Source organism: Procambarus clarkii, chromosome 60 (assembly GCF_040958095.1).
Source record: "Procambarus clarkii isolate CNS0578487 chromosome 60, FALCON_Pclarkii_2.0, whole genome shotgun sequence".
Classification (NCBI taxonomy): Eukaryota; Metazoa; Arthropoda; class Malacostraca; order Decapoda; family Cambaridae; genus Procambarus; species Procambarus clarkii.
Window position 1 is genome coordinate 6,073,424 of NC_091209.1, and position 20,816 is coordinate 6,094,239.

A 20,816-nucleotide genomic window follows, 5' to 3' on the forward strand; every position below is an offset into this window, starting at 1 on the left:
CAACAAATGGCTGTTGAAGTTCAACCCGAGTAAATGCAAAGTAATGAAACTAGGTGGTGGAAATAGGAGGCCAAACACAGGATACAGAATAGGAGATGAAGTACTTAATGAAACGAACAGAGAGAAAGATCTAGGAGTTGATATCACACCAAACCTGTCTCCTGAAGCCCACATAAAAAGAATAACGTCTGCGGCATATGCGAGGCTGGCTAACATCAGAACAGCGTTCAGGAACCTGTGTAAGGAATCATTCAGAATCTTGTACACCACATATGTAAGACCAATCCTGGAGTATGCGGCCCCAGCATGGAGCCCGTACCTTGTCAAGCACAAGACGAAGCTGGAAAAAGTCCAAAGGTATGCCACTAGACTAGTCCCAGAACTAAGAGGCATGAGTTACGAGGAAAGGCTGCGGGAAATGCACCTTACGACACTGGAAGACAGAAGAGTAAGGGGAGACATGATCACAACCTACAAAATCCTCAGAGGAATCGACCGGGTAAACAAGGATAAACTATTCAACACTGGTGGGACGCGAACAAGGGGACACAGGTGGAAACTGAGTACTCACATGAGCCACAGAGACGTTAGAAGGAACTTTTTCAGTGTCAGAGTAGTTAACGGATGGAATGCATTAGGCAGTGATGTGGTGGAGGCTGACTCCATACACAGTTTTAAATGTAGATATGATAGAGCCCAGTAGGCTCAGGAATCTGTACACCAGTTGATTGACAGTTGAGAGGCGGGACCAAAGAGCCAAAGCTCAACCCCCGCAAGCACAAATAGGTGAGTACAAATAGGTGAGTACACGCACACACACGCACACACAGGCGCACACACACACACACACGCCCACACACACGCACACACGCACACACAGGCGCACACACGCACACACAGGCGCACACACACACACACACGCCCACACACACGCACACACGCACACACAGGCGCACACACGCACACACAGGCGCACACACACACACACACGCCCACACACACGCACAGGCGCACACACGCACACGCAGGCATAGGGTACAGAAAGGGAGATGAAGTTGTTACGGCCCTCTCGGGACGCAACGGGGTTCTTACTCTGATGTTATTAGAGGAAGGGTATCCGGCCCCAAGCCAGTAGTGGCTTTCAAGGGATGAGATCCGTGACGCAAGTAAAATAAAAGGGGAAGGGAAAGAAAGGCAAAAACTTAAGATTATAATTACCTTCACCAATAAGTAATATATAAAAGTTACACAGGGGGAGGGGTATTAACACTACACAGGGGAAATATATACACGGTCGTCTTCTCCTGAAGACGCAAGTCCTCGGTGCTCTCGTGGTATCTTGACGAATCCTTTGATCAAGCTGAGTCTACCCCTGACACAGGCCAGCCAAAACACAGTTCCACTGGGGCACCGCCGTGGAGGCCGTCAACCACAAGTCCAGCAAGCTGCTGGCAGGTTCCGGATCAGCAACGCTGTTCAGGCCACTCCACGAGCGATACTAGGGTAGCGCCCTAGTCAGGAGCCTCGTGTGATACCACAGATCACTCTCCTGTCCACAATACCCCAGTGGTCAATTGTCTCCAGCAGTCGGTCCCGGGTACGACAATCCTTCAACTGCCACTTCACTGGCAGGGTAACACCACAGTGTTCCTCCGGGAGGCGACTCACAGCTGCTGTAGCAAAGCACAAGGTATGGGGACGGCTGCCTTGGGTAGACTGACTCAACTTCCCTTACAGCAGTCCCAGGTCGACTCTGTAAGCAGACACGTCATCAATAACAGGGACACACTAAAGCACCTCACTTACAGGCTCAGACACAAACGCCCAACATATCCACTCCATAGATGGCGTTGTCGTCTGAGCACCACCTCACCAGAGGTCAGCAGCGGCTGTGTTGTGGGCTGAACAGGACTGGAAACTGGCCCTTGTGGCCAGTACACTTCGTCCTTGCCAGGTGTCGTCGTCCATTTGGAGGGGGTTTCGGGAGCTGACCCACAGATGGCGTGGTCGTCACTGCTCCGTGCTCGGACGCTGGATCCGGGTCCGTAACAGAAGTCCTTCACGAAACAGACAGAGAGAAAGATCTAGGAGTTGATATCACACCAAATCTGTCTCCTGAAGCTCACATAAAGAGAATAACATCAGCGGCATATGCGAGGCTGGCTAACATCAGAACAGCGTTCAGGAACCTGTGTAAGGAATCATTCAGAATCTTGTACACCACATATGTAAGACCAATCCTGGAGTATGCGGCCCCAGCATGGAGCCCGTACCTTGTCAAGCACAAGACGAAGCCGGAAAAAGTCCAAAGGTATGGTACTAGACTAGTCCCAGAACTAAGAGGCATGAGTAACGAGGAAATGCTGCGGGAAATGCACCTCACGTCGCTGGAAGACAGAAGAGCTCGAGGAGATATGATCACTACCTACAAAATTCTCAGAGGAATTGACAAGGTAGATAAAGGGGGGGGGGAGTGGATATGCTTTTCCATGTAGATGAACATTTAAATGGAATAAATGAAAAACTAAATAATTACTGAATGATAAATGAACTATGAAGGTTAAATGAACACAAGTAAATATAAGTTATTATAAATTGCTAAATTGAGAAATATTATAAAATTAATATATTCAAAAACAACACGTTATAGGACGTATATGTGTTTGGTCCACCACACACCGAGTATTGTATTGTATTGCATTGTATTGCATTGTATTGCATTGTATTGTATTGTATTTACATGTAAAAAATCATTTGTTTTTCTCTACAGTAAATCACGTTCAATAATTGCATGATGAGACAAAGTAATATTTTTTTGGTCACAAAATATCCTTGTAAATTGGATGCATCAAACTCGCCGGCAAATGTGGTAGTTAATTTGAATAATTGCTCACCGACTGGTTAATTAATATGTGATTATCACCGTGATGTTAAGAGGTGACACACGGTGGTGTTATCACCGTGATGTTAAGAGGTGTCACACGGTGGTGTTATCACCGTGATGTTAAGAGGTGACACACGGTGGTGTTATCACCGTGATGTTAAGAGGTGACACACGGTGGTGTTATCACCGTGATGTTAAGAGGTGTCACACGGTGGTGTTATCACCGTGATGTTAAGAGCTGACACACGGTGGTGTTATCACCGTGATGTTAAGAGGTGACACACGGCGGTGTTATCACCGTGATGTTAAGAGGTGACACACGGTGGTGTTATCACCGTGATGTTAAGAGGTGACACACGGTGGTGTTATCACCGTGATGTTAAGAGGTGTCACACGGTGGTGTTATCACCGTGATGTTAAGAGGTGTCACACGGTGGTGTTATCACCGTGATGTTAAGAGGTGACACACGGTGGTGTTATCACCGTGATGTTAAGAGGTGACACACGGTGGTGTTATCACCGTGATGTTAAGAGGTGACACACGGTGGTGTTATCACCGTGATGTTAAGAGGTGACACACGGTGGTGTTATCACCGTGATGTTAAGAGGTGACCCACGGTGGTGTTATCACCGTGATGTTAAGAGGTGACACACGGCGGTGTTATCACCGTGATGTTAAGAGGTGTCACACGGTGGTGTTATCACCGTGATGTTAAGAGGTGACACACGGTGGTGTTATCACCGTGATGTTAAGAGGTGACACACGGTGGTGTTATCACCGTGATGTTAAGAGGTGTCACACGGTGGTGTTATCACCGTGATGTTAAGAGGTGACACACGGCGGTGTTATCACCGTGATGTTAAGAGGTGTCACACGGTGGTGTTATCACCGTGATGTTAAGAGGTGACACACGGTGGTGTTATCACCGTGATGTTAAGAGGTGTCACACGGTGGTGTTATCACCGTGATGTTAAGAGGTGACACACGGCAGTGTTATCACCGTGATGTTAAGAGGTGACACGGCGGTGTTATCACCGGTAGTCTGCAGGCGAGGAGTCACAGTAACGGGGCTGAAGTATGTGCACCACACCACACACTAGAAAGTGAAGGGACGACCACGTTTCGGTACGTCTTGGACCATTCACAATCGACTTGAGAATGGTCCAGGACGGACCGAAACGTCGTCGACCTTTCACCTTCTAGTGTGTGGTCTGGTCAACAATGATAGTCTGTCTTCAGTGGAGAATATGTGCACACTGTATACAGGTCACGAGTGTGTACAACACACACAAAGGTACACAGCTCACGAGTGTGTACAACACACACAAAGGTACACAGCTCACGAGTGTGTACAACACACACAAAGGTACACAGCTCATGAGTGTGTACAACACACACAAAGGTACACAGCTCACGAGTGTGTACAACACACACAAAGGTACACAGCTCATGAGTGTGTACAACACACACAAAGGTACACAGCTCACGAGTGTGTACAACACACACAAAGGTACACAGCTCACGAGTGTGTACAACACACACAAAGGTACACAGCTCACGAGTGTGTACAACACACACAAAGGTACACAGCTCACGAGTGTGTACAACACACACAAAAGTACACAGCTCAGCACAGTACCTCAGCTACACACCACTACAACACTACATTTCACACGAGCATAAATTCTAGTTGCGAGTAATTTCTTCAATAATATTACAATAAATAACACTACAACAGTTATCCGTAAGTGATAGTATCAGCTTGTCTGTCTGTCTGTCCAAGATTGGACCTCGGTCAACTTTGCAGGGGGAATGGTCTGCGGTATGGGACGGACATAGGCAGGTCGGCGTTGCCAGAATTCAAGAGGCTTAAAATATTATCAAGATCACATTCTAATCCCTACCACGATTTTTGACAATGCCCACAAAGGTTACACCTGCCTAATTGTTTTCAAAACAAAATAATTTTTTTTATTATAATCGACACCATTATCCACTGATATCGGGTAAATTAAAATAAATTTGTTATTCATACTTTGGCCGTAGTAGCATAAAACATGTTGTTGTTATAGATTCAGCTACTGGGAACAAAACGTTCCCAAGTAGCACGGGCTATGGCGAGCCCGTTGTGGACTTACCTGGCACAGGAGAGGGGGGGGGGGGCTGTCCAAGACCAATCGACACCTGGTCCTTTATATATGAGGCAAACACCGTACTGGGATTTATGGGGGGCGGGGGGGGGGGGCGGTACTGGGAGTACTGGGGTGGGGAAGAGGGGGGGGGGAGGGGAAAAGGGGGGGGGGGGTAATGGGATGGAGCGGGGGGCAAAATGATTTTACAGAATTTTCTAAGGTTATATAATATTATGTAAGATTTTTTTTAATGCTGGAAGATTCTCTTAAGATTATGTAAAATTATGATTTTTTTTTTTTGGGGGGGGGAATCTGTAAGAGTATGTAAGACTAATATTATTCTGTAATATTCTATAATATATATATTGTGAAATATTCTGTTAGATTCTATAAGATTCGGTAAGACTCTATACAGTTATGTAACATTCTATAAGATTCTAAGAGATAAGTAATTAAGTAATATTCTGTAAAATCCGATAAGATTATGCAAGACTATGTTAAGTGCTCTTGGATTGTAAGATTCTCCAAGAATCTGTATGGTTCTATATAAGATTCTGCAAATATTCTGGAATTGTTCAGATTCTGTAAGATTATAAGATTCTAAGATAATATAAGATTCTGTATATCATCCCTTATGATGCTGTAAGATTCTGCTAGACTATAATTAGATTCTATAAGCCTATATATATGTTTTTTATAAGATTGTAAAGAAAGCTGCCATGATTGGTCAACCAATTAACAGATATTGTAAATGCTCGATAAATCATGCCTTACACAGGACTCGAACTCATTCCAACTCAGTAGCGAGGAGAGCTGTGACCTCCCCGACAGTGGGACTGACTGGGTGTGTGTGTCTTAAGGTCCAGTCCAGGCAGGCTGTTGTGGCCTGCAGCGGGCATCAACAATAATCAACAGCGCTGTTCGGTCTGTAAAATAGTTACGTGTTTTGCATTTTTTCAGGTGTTTACGATGTGGTGTGTAGGGAGGACTGCGTTCTCTGGCCTCCTGGTTCTCCTGCCTCTCCTCTGCCCCTTACCACACACAGTTGAAGGTAAGACGCCGACATCACACCAACATTAAGGTAACTGCGGAAGGTCTGTTGATCTGTACGAAACAGCTTCGTGTTGATCTGTAGGAATCAGTTCAAAACGCAACATGAAGCATATACAAAGATTAATCAGGTGTAGTGGTATGTTAAGCAGTGTCTTTTATGTTGGCATCTACGCAAGTACAAGGGACCAGATTCACGAAGCAGTTACGCAAGTACAGGGGCCAGCATCACGAAGCAGTTACGCAAGCACTTACGAACTTGTCCATCTTTTCTCAATCTTTGGCGGCTTTGTTTACAATTATTAAACAGTTAATGAGCTCCGAAGCACCAGGAGGCTGTTTATAACAATAACATCAGTTGATTGGCAAGTTTTCATGCTTGTAAACTGTTTAATAAATGTAAACAAAGCCGCCAAAGATTGAGGAAAGATGGACACGCTCGTAAGTGCTTGCGTAACTGCGTCGTGAATCTGGCCCCTGTACTTGCGTAACTGCTTCGTGAATCTGGCCCCTGTACTTGCGTAACTGCTTCGTGAATCTGGCCCTTGGTCTTGTTCTTACCATCAAACTATTCACTCTACCCACCATGAGAGTATCTACCCTCCCTCAGTATCTTGTATATTGTGATCATATCCCTCATGCTTCTTCTCTGTGGTTGTAAGATAATTAAATGCGGGTTAAATGTTTGTCAACGTCACGTGTGCCGCTGATGTTATCCGGTCTGTGTGTGTGCATCTGGTGTTAGTGATGGAATTATACTATTTTCCAAATAAATGTGTCATTACAGCAGTAGTAAAGACATGTAGAGACGGGTTATCTGTCAGTGCCGTCAGTTTAAGACCACGAACACAGACTTATCTGTCAAAACAGTAAGATCAAGCCATGAACAAACTTACGGGCTATTCATGCCCATGCCACCTCTTGGGTGGCTTAATCTTTATCAATTATGAGCAAACAGTTTATGCAAATGTAAATAAACCAATGAACAAACAGTATCTGTCCAGTTAGACAGAACATAAACAGACAATAACAGCATACTTACACCATCTGGTCACCACTTGGTCCGGGAGACATCTCCCGTCACGCAGGGTGCAGGTGCGCCTCCACAGATCTCCAGTATCAGCTCTTGATACTGTTAATGGCTCAAATGGGCCACCACTTACGGGCTATTCATGCCCGTGCCACCTTTTGGGTGGCTTAATCTTCATCAATCAATCAATCAGCATACTTAACAGAAAAAAGCAGTTTAATATCTCTCTACATGTTAGCAGACAGAGAAGCTGTGTACTGACAGCGTGTTGACGGGACGGATCCCACAGACAGCTTCTGTCTGTTTACATAATTATATATATGATAAATGCGCTCGATTGGATGCAAAAACACGTTTAATAATATGAAGAAGATTAATGGGAAACGTCCAGTCATACAGCTGTATTCTAAAGCTGACTACAGCTGACGGGAGTAATCTATTGCATGTTTAAACTGTTGGGAGGATAATTTACTTGTTATCATCAAAATAACTCCTAAATTTAATCCTGTTTGATCTCTCACAAAGTTGAAATGTTGAATGGCTGTTGCTGGGTGCATCACAGAGCGTTTAGGGAGAATTATAAGAACATAAGAACATAAGAACAAAGGTAACTGCAGAAGGCCTATTGGCCCATACGAGGCAGCTCCTATTCTATAACCACCCAATCCCACTCATATACTTGTCCAACCCGTGCTTGAAACAATCGAGGGACCCCACCTCCACAATGTTACGCGGCAATTGGTTCCACAAATCAACAACCCTGTTACTGAACCAGTATTTACCCAAGTCTTTCCTAAATCTAAACTTATCCAATTTATACCCATTGTTTCGTGTTCTGTCCTGTGTTGATACTTTTAATACCCTATTAATATCCCCCCGGTTATGTCCATTCATCCACTTGTAAACCTCTATCATGTCACCCCTAACTCTTCGCCTTTCCAGTGAATGCAACTTAAGCTTTGTTAATCTTTCTTCATATGAAAGATTTCTAATTTGGGGAATTAACTTAGTCATCCTACGCTGGACACGTTCAAGTGAATTTATATCCATTCTATAATATGGCGACCAAAACTGAACTGCATAATCTAAATGGGGCCTAACTAGAGCAAGATATAGCTTGAGAACCACACCAGGTGTCTTGTTACTAACGCTGCGATTAATAAATCCAAGTGTCCGATTTGCCTTATTCCGAACATTTATGCATTGATCCTTTTGTTTTAAATTCTTACTAATCATAACTCCCAGATCCCTTTCACAATCCGACTTCGCAATCACAACACCATCTAGCTCGTATCTTGTAACTCTATCATCATTACCTAACCTCAGAACTTTACATTTATCAGCATTAAACTGCATCTGCCAATCCTTTGACCATTTCAAAACCCTATCTAGATCAACTTGAAGTGATAGTGAGTCCTCCTCCGAATTAATTTCCCTACCGATTTTCGTATCATCGGCAAATTTGCAAATGTTGCTACTCAAACCTGAATCTAAATCATTTATATATATTATAAACAACAGAGGTCCCAGGACAGAGCCTTGAGGCACTCCACTTACAACATTTTCCCACTCTGACTTGATTCCATTTATACTAACTCTCTGTTTCCTTTGGTATAGCCATGCCCTAATCCAGCTTAATATAGCACCCCCAATACCATGAGACTCTATCTTTTTAATCAGTCTTTCATGTGGCACTGTATCAAAAGCTTTGCTAAAGTCAAGGTATACAACATCGCAATCCTTACCACTATCAACTGCCTCAACAATGCTAGAATAAAAAGATAACAAATTTGTTAAACATGAACGGCCATTTATAAAACCATGTTGCGACTCAATTATTAATTTATGTTTTTCAAGATGAAGACGAATTTTATTTGCTATTATAGATTCGAGTAACTTTCCCACAATAGACGTTAGGCTAATTGGTCGATAGTTAGACGCAAGTGATCTATCTCCTTTCTTAAAAACTGGTATCACATTAGCAACTTTCCAAAACTCTGGCACTCTGCCTGACTCTATTGATTTATTAAATATGGTTGACAGTGGGTCACAAAGCTCCTCTTTGCATTCTTTAAGCACCCTGGCAAACACTTCATCCGGCCCTGGGGATTTGTTTGGTTTGAGTTTTACTATTTGTTTAAGAACATCCTCCCTGGTAACTGTTAAACTCGTCAACCTGTCCTCGTCCCCACCCACATAGACTTGTTCGGCTGAAGGCATATTGTTAAGTTCCTCTTTAGTAAATACAGATACAAAATATTTATTAAAAATACTACTCATCTCTTCATCACTATCTGTTATTTGACCTGTCTCAGTTTTTAATGGACCTATCCTTTCCCTAGTCTTAGTACGATATAACTGAAAAAACCCTTTAGGATTTGTCTTTGCTTGCCCTGCTATGCGAACTTCATAGTTTCTTTTTGCTTTCCTTATCTCTTTTTTAACATTTCTAACCAGTTGTACGAATTCCTGTTCTAAAGTGACCTCCCCATTTTTAATCCTTTTGTACCAAGCTCTCTTTTTACCTATAAGGTTCTTCAAATTCTTTGTTATCCACTTTGGGTCATTAGTGTTCGATCTATTCAATTTGTATGGTATACTACGTTCCTGTGCTTTGTTTAGAATATTCTTAAATAAGTTATATATTGAATCCACATCGAAATCCCCATTTAAGTCACCTATCGCTGGGTTCATGTCTCGCTCCAAGACCGGCCCACACCCCATACCCAAGACTTTCCAATCAATTTGACCCAAAAAATTTCTTAGGCTATTAAAATCAGCTTTACGAAAATCTGGCACTTTAACAGAATTTTCTCCTACTGGTCTATTCCATTCTATGCTAAATCTGATTTCTTTGTGATCACTGCTCCCTAGCTCACTCCCTATTTCGATGTCATTAATTTGCGTTTCCCTGTTAGTTAACACTAAATCTAAAATATTATTTTCCCGTGTTGGTTCCTTAATGTGTTGCGTAAGAAAGCAATCGTCAATTAATTCTAGAAAATCTTCTGCTTCACTATTCCCTGTTTTGTTCAACCAGTTTATTCCGCTGAAATTAAAGTCACCCATGACATAAATACTGTTAGATCTAGATGCTCTAGATATTTCATCCCATAGATGCTTTGCTTCCATTCTGTCTAAATTTGGTGGCCTATATATTACTCCTATTATAATATTATTAGCTTTTTCGTTTAATTCAATCCAAATAGTTTCTGTGTGTGGCTCTGTTTTGATTCCCTCTTTGAGACTACATTTCAAATTGTCCCTAACATATATGGCTACTCCACCTCCTCGTCTAATATATCTATCTGTGTGAAATAGTTTAAATCCATATATTTGATATTCAGCTAATAGTTCTCTATTTTCTACATTCATCCACGTTTCGGTAAGTGCAATAATATCTATTTTTTCTGTGCAGACAAGAGCATTTAATTCGTTAATTTTATTTCTTAGACTTCTACTGTTAGTGTAATATACCCTAAGTGAATTGTTATTTTGCGGACCTTCTCTTTCCCTGGTCGTTTTGCCAATTCCTTTCTCCCACAAACACATACTTTTATTACCTCCTTCCTTCAAATCAATTCCCATACCTCTATCTACTAACAGTTTAAACCCAAACAAACACCTCTAACCACTTCTTCTAACGAGTTCGCAACAGCAACAACCCCAGCTCTCGATAGATGCACCCCATCACGAGCATACATTTCATTTCTTCCATAGAAGTGTTCCCAGTTGTCTATGAAAGATATTGCATTTGATTTGCAATATCTTTCCAACCGTGGAGGGGAATTTATGTGTGTGCAAGTTCTCGCTTCATGCAGGTCGGTGTTCAATCCCCGATCGTCCATAAGTAATTGGGCACCATTCCTTTCCCATCGTCCCATCCCAAATCCTTATCCTGACCCCTTCCCAGTGATATACTTGAACGACCACTAAACTATCGTAACTTGAACGACCACTAAACTATCGTAACTTGAACCACCACTAAACTATCGTAACTTGAACCACCACTAAACTATCGTAACTTGAACCACCACTAAACTATCGTAACTTGAACCACCACTAAACTATCGTAACTTGAACCACCACTAAACTATCGTAACTTGAACCACCACTAAACTACCGTAACTTGAACGACCACTAAACTACCGTAACTTGAACCACCACTAAACTACCGTAACTTGAACGACCACTAAACTACCGTAACTTGAACGACCACTAAACTACCGTAACTTGAACGACCACTAAACTACCGTAACTTGAACCACCACTAAATAGTTAAATAAATAAATACACTTAATAGCCTCGTTTCATGATAAACAGATTATGAGAACTATTTATAAGTTGATTATAGATTACACGAGAAATCATTCACAAACAACATCAACTATAATCAACACAAAGGCGATCACCAAACAATGGGTTACAATTAAGTAAGTTCAGATTCAGGAAAGACCTGGGTAAATACTGGTCGGTAAATAGGATTGTAAATTTTTGGGAACAAGTTAGCGGGAGACTTAACAGATGAGGGCTCACTGGATTGTTTCAAGTGGGAGTTAGACATTTATATATATTGTAAAGTTTATATATAAAGATATATACATACAGTTCCTATTTATATCCAAAGAATGGATGTAAATAGGAGCTGCCTCGTATGAGCTAATAGGAGCTTAGGAACTGCATCGTATGGGCTAATAGGAACTGCCTCGTATGAACTAATAGGAGCTTAGGAACTGCATCGTATGGGCTAATAGGAACTGCCTCGTATGAGCTAATAGGAGCTTAGGAACTGCATCGTATGGGCTAATAGGAGCTGCCTCGTATGGACCAATAGGAGCTGCCTCGTATGGACCAATAGGAGCTGCCTCGTATGGACCAATAGGAGCTGCCTCGTATGGGCCAAGAGGCCTTCAATAGTTTCCTTTATTCTTATGAGAAAATAAGCTGTAATACAGAATCGAACTCGCTTACATGGACTCCTAACAAACCGGGGTTCGATCCCATTGTACGGCGTCGATAATGTCTCAGATATAAACGTGAGCTGTGCCTTGTGTTAGAGCCACCAGCGGTGCCACTGACATTAAAGGTCCTTCCTGTAACTGCTCTGTCGTTACAGCAGGTAACAACTGGTCCTTGGAGGCGTCCTTAGAGGTTGTTTGAGACGCCAGGGAAGACGTCACATATTGCCACACTGACGCTAAGCACACTGTTAACGAGCTGTGCCAGAGGGTAAGTTTGGCACTTGAGGCAGCTAATTAGGCCGTCACTCACCTGGTCAGCAATACTACAATGTTTCCAATAACCACACACACACACACACACACACACACACACACACACACACACACACACACACACACACACACACACACACACACACACAAACAGACAAGACTTCTAGACAGACAGACAGACTTCTACTCCCCAAGCCTGGCCTCGGGCCGGGCTTAGGGAGTAGAAGAACTCCTAGAACCCCATCAACCAGGTATGGCAATGTTAGAGAAGATTCGGAGGTATGCCACTTGACTGGTCCCGGAACTGAGAGGTATGAGCTACGAGGAAAGGCTGAAGGAGCTGAACCTCACGTCCCTGGAAGATAAAAGAGTAAGGGGAGACATGATAACCACCTACAGAATTCTCAGGGGAATAGACAGGGTAGACAAAGACAAACTCTTCAGCACGGGTGGGACACGAACAAGGGGACACAGGTGGAAACCTAGTACCCAGATGGGCCACAGAGACGTTAGAAGGAACTTTTTCAGTGTCAGAGTAGTTAACGGATGGAATGCATTAGGAAGTGATGTGGTGGAGGCTGACTCCATACACAGTTTCAAGTGTAGATATGATAGATCCCAGTAGGCTCAGGAATCTGTACACCAGTTGACTGACAGTTGAGAGGCGGGACAAAAGAACCAAAGCTCAACCCCCGCAAGCACAACTAGATGAGGTTCAACTAGGGACGTAGGTTCGAACCCTCATTACGGATCTTCTGGATTCGTACCTTCAAATATTCCAACCCACTCACATGGGGATTGATAGTTAAGACGTTTCGCTCACTCCTGGAGCCTGACGAAGCCGTGATACTCTTGATAAAAGTCTTAAGACGAACAGAAACGTCGTAACATGAGTCTAGAACGGAACGTCTTGTCATTTATTTCATTATATATATACGTCGCTTTGTACTACATATGTAATGCTTTAGTACAGCGGTACATTTTTGGTACAGTTCCTTCATAGTAGTTCTGTGTACTTTCATTTATGAATTTTGCTTAGTGATGTGGAGTGTACCTTGAGGTTACCTTGAGGTGATTTCGGGGCTCAGCGACCCCGCGGCCCGGTCGTCGACCAGGGCTCCTAGTTGCTGGACTGGTCAACCAGGCTGTTTGACGCGGCTGCTCATACACCTGACAGCCTATGTAGCCTGTATACACACACACCTGACATACTCACAGGTGTGGTGGGGACTGTATACTCACACACCTGACATACTCACAGGTGTGGTGTAGCCTGTACATACATACACCTGACATACTCACAGGTGTGGTGTGGCCTATATATTCACACACCTGTCATACTCAGGTGTGGTGGGGACTGTATACCCACACACCTGACAGTCCATGTGGCCTGTATACTCACACACCTGACATACTCACAGGTGTGGTGGGGACTGTATACTCACACACCTGACATACTCACAGGTGTGGTGGGGCCTGTATACCCACACACCTGACATACTCACAGGTGTGGTGTAGCCTGTACACACACACCTGTCATACTCACAGGTGTGGTGGGGCCTATATACTCACACACCTGTCATACTCACAGGTGTGGTGGGGACTGTATACTCACACACCTGTCATACTCTCAGGTGTGGTGTGGTCCACATATACATACCTCCAGAAGCCCGTCAAAGAGACCAATTAAAGACCATTAAAAGTTATAATACATCTCAACCTCTTCCATTTGTTATTTGAGAGAATAATCTTGAAAATAACTTTTGGGAATAATATTTTTGAAGCACCTGAGCTGCTCTTAACTCAAATGTCTTTTGGAATATTTTAAAAACATCATAATTTATGATTGGAAATAACTGTTTGATAGAGTTTGGGGTTCGCTGTTCGAGCCTCCTAGTGCCCCAGGTTAATGGACTGTCTGTGTGTTTGAGGGATCGAGGCTCGAACGCTCGTTATTCGCTGTTGCTCATCTTAATATGAGGACACGGAGGGATATAACGATGTCCAACCATCTGGACCATCGGGGATCGAGCACAGACCTGCAAGAAGCGACCGCTGTGCCGACCAGTCCAGGAGACAGTGTGTGGAGGACTTTCGTATAGTCGTGGCTGTATAATACATGCAGGAATACACGGTGTATGGGAGTATGGCTACTGCAATGGTTCCCTTGTATGGTAATGGAGACACAGGGAGATATAAGCTATATATATATATATATATATATATATATATATATATATATATATATATATATATATATATATATATATATATATATATATATATATATATATATATATATATATATATATCAGGGGAGAGGAGTGGTCTATATAACAGTGGTCCGTTCCACTGTATAGTGAACCCCCCTATATAACGCCCCCCCCTACCCCCCCCCCTACCCCCCCCCTTCTGGCATCTGTCATACAATTATACGCTCTCTTTTCCCTCCTATTTTGTTGTGTATTTTTTGTTGGAATATCGATTTTGTGTATGAAAGAATAGGGGCGTGAGAGAGAAGGGGGAGGGGGGGGGGGGGGGAGGGTGAGAGGGGAAGTGAGAGGAGATGTATAAAAGGGGGAGAGAGACCCGGGCGCAGCAGGACACCCCATCTAGTGTATATGTGTGTGTATATATATATATATATATATATATATATATATATATATATATATATATATATATATATATATATATATATATATATATATATATATATATATATATATATTGCCAGTGTCAGACCACGAAGGAAGAACTGAAACAGGCATTTCCTTAAGTACTTTCGTATTTAATAATACATCTTGAGAAGGGTCATTCATATAATCACAGGGGTTATGCAACAACTCCCTCAACGGTAAAAGTTACATAACGTGCAACAGAAAACGGGGGTACCGTTGGCCGAAGACCTGGCCGTAAACAGAAAACATGGACCACACGCAAACAGCAATAACTCCCACCTCCTCCGTCTTGTCTATTGAGAGACTGAGACGTCTAAACAGGCTAACCACCTTCCGTACCCCATGACAAGACACCAGTGATATATGGCTCACTATAACGTGTGTCTCCTGCGGGTCAAGAGAGTGTGTGGTATTCTTCTGCGGTGGCCAGATTCACGAAGCAGTTACGCAGGTACAGGGGCCAGATTCACGAAGCAGTTACGCAGGTACAGGGGCCAGATTCACGAAGCAGTTACGCAGGTACAGGGGGCCAGATTCACGAAGCAGTTACGCAAGTACAGGGGCCAGATTCACGAAGCAGTTACGCAAGTACAGGGGGCAGATTCACGAAGCAGTTACGCAAGTACAGGGGCCAGATTCACAAAGCAGTTACGCAAGTACAGGGGCCAGATTCACGAAGCAGCTCCGCAAGCACTTACGAACTTGTCCATCTTTTCTCAATCTTTGGCGGCTTTGTTTACAATTATTAAACAGTTAATGAGCTCCGAAGCACCAGGAGGCTGTTTATAACAATAACAACAGTTGATTGGCAAGTTTTCATGCTTGTAAACTGTTTAATAAATGTAAACAAAGCCGTATATAGCTGTATATATTTATAAAGTTATTCCAGGACTTTGTTCAGGACTAAAGTATACTTAATGTACTAGAATGGAAGAACTCTTTTATATATATATATATATATATATATATATATATATATATATATATATATATATATATATATATATATATATATATATATATATATATATACATATAAAAAAGTACTTTCTGGGATATGAGGACAAGGAGCTGGGATATGAAGACAAGGAGCTGGGATATGAGGACAAGGAGCTGGGATATGAGGACAAGGAGCTGGGATATGAGGACAAGGAGCTGGGATATGAGGACAAGGAGCTGGGATATGAGGACAAGGAGCTGGGATATGAAGACAAGGAGCTGGGTTATGAGGACAAGGAGCTGGGATATGAGGACAAGGAGCTGGGATATGAGCACCAGGAGCTGGGATATGAGGACAAGGAGCTGGGATATGAGGACAAGGAGCTGGGATATGAGAACAAGGAGCTGGGATATGAGGACAAGGAGCTGGGATATGAGGACAAGGAGCTGGGATATGAGGACAAGGAGCTGGGATATGAGGACAAGGAGCTGGGATATGAGGACAAGGAGCTGGGATATGAGAACAAGGAGCTGGGATATGAGGACAAGGAGCTGGGATATGAGGACAAGGAGCTGGGATATGAGGACAAGGAGCTGATATATGAGAACAAGGAGCTGGGATATGAGGACAAGGAGCTGGGATATGAGGACAAGGAGCTGGGGTATGAGAACAAGGAGCTGGGATATGAGAACAAGGAGCTGGGATATGAGGACAAGGAGCTGGGATATGAGAACAAGGAGCTGGGATGAGAACAAGGAGCTGGGATATGAGAACAAGGAGCTGGGATATGAGAACAAGGAGCTGGGATATGAGAACAAGGAGCTGGGATATGAAAACAAGGAACTGGGATATGAGAACAAGGAGCTTGGATATGAGAACAAGGAGCTGGGATATGAGGACAATGAGCTGGGATATGAGGACAAGGAGCTGGGATATGAGGACAAGGAGCTGGGATATGAGAACAAGGAGCTGGGATATGAGAACAAGGAGCTGGGATATGAGGACAAGGAGCTGGGATATGAGAACAAGGAGCTGGGATATGAGAACAAGGAGCTGGGATATGAGAACAAGGAGCTGGGATATGAGGACAAGGAGCTGGGATATGAGAACAAGGAGCTGGGATATGAGAACAAGGAGCTGGGATATGAGGACAAGGAGCTGGGATACGAGAACAAGGAGCTGGGATATGAGAACAAGGAGCTGGGATACGAGAACAAGGAGCTGGGATACGAGAACAAGGAGCTGGGATATGAGAACAAGGAGCTGGGATATGAGGACAAGGAGCTGGGATACGAGAACAAGGAGCTGGGATATGAGAACAAGGAGCTGGGATATGAGAACAAGGAGCTGGGATATGAGAACAAGGAGCTGGGATATGAAAACAAGGAACTGGGATATGAGAACAAGGAGCTGGGATATGAGAACAAGGAGCTGGGATATGAGAACAAGGAGCTGGGATATGAGAACAAGGAGCTGGGATATGAGAACAAGGAGCTGGGATATGAGAACAAGGAGCTGGGATACGAGAACAAGGAGCTGGGATATGAGAACAAGGAGCTGGGATATGAGAACAAGGAGCTGGGATATGAGAACAAGGAGCTGGGATATGAGAACAAGGATCTGGGATATGAGGACAAGGATCTGGGATATGAGAACAAGGATCTGGGATATGAGGACAAGGATCTGGGATATGAGAACAAGGAGCTGGGATATGAGAACAAGGAGCTGGGATATGAGAACAAGGATCTGGGATATAAAGACGTGGACAAATAATTAAACAATGACAACCACTCGTGCAGAATTACCATTCAGTGACCAAATTCACTTCCGAACCTAAATTGGAGTTTAATAATGGAACACTTAACATCACACGTGAGGCAGAAATCACCAATTAGCTCATGCCACGGTGCCACAAACTACCAATTCACCCCCAAGGTGGTTGGCCAACCATCCTTCATGACGGCAGTTTGTACTTAACAACCCACATACTTTTTCAAGTTTTCTTAAACTCGTATAATACTTTCTTCGGACTTGCTTGCTTACCACCTGGTCTCTGTAAGTCAAGTCAAACAAGGCAAGATATGTGATGCTGCTAAGGTAAGAGATAAGGATGCAGGTAAGATAGTGAGGCTGCAGGAGCCGTGGATTCCGCGAAGCTCACGTAAATCTTGTTAACTAATTTGATATCGCAGCGCTATCTTCAGCGTCAGCCGAACCTGACCTTCCTCACCAATGACCGCCTCGTTCGGTGCCTTAATCTGTAGACTGACGGACTCAAATGGCACTGTTACCTATTGGTACTTATCATGAGACAATTATTTCCCTATTAATATCTCCCCTTGTTGTGTTGCTATGTTATCCTGTTCTCAGTCATGTTCCATTCTGAGTCTTGTCAGAGACTTCTGATCAGACGCCTCAAGTCTCTCCCTCGTCTGATTGGCTGTGAAGATTACAGTTTAGTTACTGTATTATTCATTTTATACTCCTTCCTGTGAGAGGAAGTTGATTGCATGCCCATCTGTGAGGGGTAGTGGGCCCTGTACCCATCCTGTGAGTGGCAGTGGGCCCTGTACCCATCCTGTGAGTGGCAGTGGGCCCTGTACCCATCCTGTGAGGGGTAGTGGGCCCTGTACCCATCCTGTGAGGGGTAGTGGGCCCTGTACCCATCCTGTGAGTGGTAGTGGACCCTGTACCCATTCTGTGAGTGGTAGTGGGCCCTGTACCCATCCTGTGAGTGGTAGTGGGCCCTGTACCCATCCTGTGGGTGGTAGTGGGCCCTGTACCCATCCTGTGAGTGGTAGTGGACCCTGTACCCATTCTGTGGGTGGTAGTGGGCCCTGTACCCATCCTGTGAGTGGTAGTGGACCCTGTACCCATTCTGTGAGTGGTAGTGGGCCCTGTACCCATTCTGTGAGTGGTAGTGGGCCCTGTACCCATTCTGTGAGTGGTAGTGGGCCCTGTACCCATTCTGTGAGTGGTAGTGGGCCCTGTACCCATTCTGTGAGTGGTAGTGGACCCTGTACCCATTCTGTGAGTGGTAGTGGACCCTGTACCCATTCTGTGAGTGGTAGTGGACCCTGTACCCATTCTGTGAGTGGTAGTGGACCCTGTACCCATTATGTGAGTGGTAGTGGGCCCTGTACCCATCCTGTGAGTGGTAGTGGACCCTGTACACATCCTGTGAGTGGTAGTGGACCCTGTACCCATCCTGTGAGTGGTAGTGGACCCTGTACCCATCCTGTGAGTGGTAGTGGACCCTGTACCCATTATGTGAGTGGTAGTGGGCCCTGTACCCATCCTGTGAGTGGTAGTGGACCATGTACCCATCCTGTGAGTGGTAGTGGACCCTGTACCCATCCTGTGAGTGGTAGTGGACCCTGTACCCATCCTGTGAGTGGTAGTGGACCCTGTACCCATCCTGTGAGTGGTAGTGGACCCTGTACCCATCCTGTGAGTGGTAGTGGACCCTGTACACATTATGTGAGTGGTAGTGGACCCTGTACCCATTCTGTGAGTGGTAGTGGACCCTGTACCCATTATGTGAGTGGTAGTGGACCCTGTACCCATTCTGTGAGTGGTAGTGGGCCCTGTACCCATTCTGTGAGTGGTAGTGGGCCCTGTACCCATCCTGTGAGTGGCAGTGGACCCTGTACCCATCCTGTGAGGGGTAGTGGACCCTGTACCCATTCTGTGAGTGGTAGTGGGCCCTGTACCCATTCTGTGAGTGGTAGTGGGCCCTGTACCCATTCTGTGAGTGGTAGTGGGCCCTGTACCCATCCTGTGAGTGGCAGTGGACCCTGTACCCATCCTGTGAGTGGTAATGGGCCCCTATACCCATCCTGTGAGTGGTAGTGGGCCCTGTACCCATCCTATGAGTGGTAGTGGACCCTGTACGCATCCTGTGAGTGGTTGTGGACCCTGTACCCATCTTGTGAGTGGTAGTGGACCCTGTACCCATCCTGTGAGTGGCAGTGGACCCTGTACCCATCCTGTGAGTGGTAGTGGACCCTGTACCCATCCTGTGAGTGGTAATGGGCCCCTATACCCATCCTGTGAGTGGCAGTGGACCCTGTACCCATCCTGTGAGTGGTAATGGGCCCCTATACCCATCCTGTGAGTGGTAGTGGACCCTGTACCCATCCTGTGAGTGGTAATGGACCCCTATACCCATCCTGTGAGTAGTAGTGGACCCTGTACCCATCCTGTGAGTGGTAATGGGCCCCTATACCCATCCTGTGAGTGGTAGTGGACCCTGTACCCATCCTGTGAGTGGTAATGGGCCCCTATACCCATCCTGTGAGTGGTAATGGCCCCTATACCCATCCTGTGAGTGGTTGGGCTAAAGTTTGTGTATATAAAGCATTTTGTCCACTATTAACCGCTTCAAATTACGGAAAATAATTTGAGAAATTTTGTGGAGGAGCAGTTGTTGGCGGAGCCAAGTTGAGACTCCTTCAGTGTCTCTGTTTCCAAGTTATGTACAAATGGCATTTGCTATTATCGATTCAAGCAATTTCCGCTTAATAGACGGCAAATTATTTGGTAAATGAATAGACGAAAGTGATCTATTCGCCCCATTTTAAAATCGAGACCACATTAGTAACATCCACGATTCATGAACTGTATTGGACTGGTACAGGTATAAGTCTATGATTACTATTATCCAGGTCCTTCCCTTTAAGGCTTGCCCTCGTCTCTCTCTCTCTCTCTCTCTCTCTCTCTCTCTCTCTCTCTCTCTCTCTCTCTCTCTCTCTCTCTCTCTCTCTCTCTCTCTCTCTCTCTCTCTCTCTCTCTCTCTCGTCCCTAATATCCTCACTCCGCATCCTCTCCTCATATTTCATCCCCCTCTCACCTCTCACTTAGT

At 44.4% G+C, this 20,816-nt stretch overlaps 1 protein-coding gene across 3 annotated transcripts in view; it reads left to right on the top strand.

Annotated features, from left to right (window-relative positions):
- Window positions 1–20,816, top strand: part of LOC123766927 (Ig-like and fibronectin type-III domain-containing protein 1) — a 155,681-nt gene that overhangs the window by 32,784 nt on the left and 102,081 nt on the right. For all 3 annotated transcript variants that reach the window (XM_069307413.1, XM_069307414.1, XM_069307415.1), the window contains exon 2: window positions 5,978–6,068. In XM_069307413.1, the coding sequence (XP_069163514.1) occupies window positions 5,987–6,068 (82 nt within the window). In that variant the 5' untranslated portion in view covers window positions 5,978–5,986. The remainder of the gene's footprint in view (window positions 1–5,977; window positions 6,069–20,816) is intronic.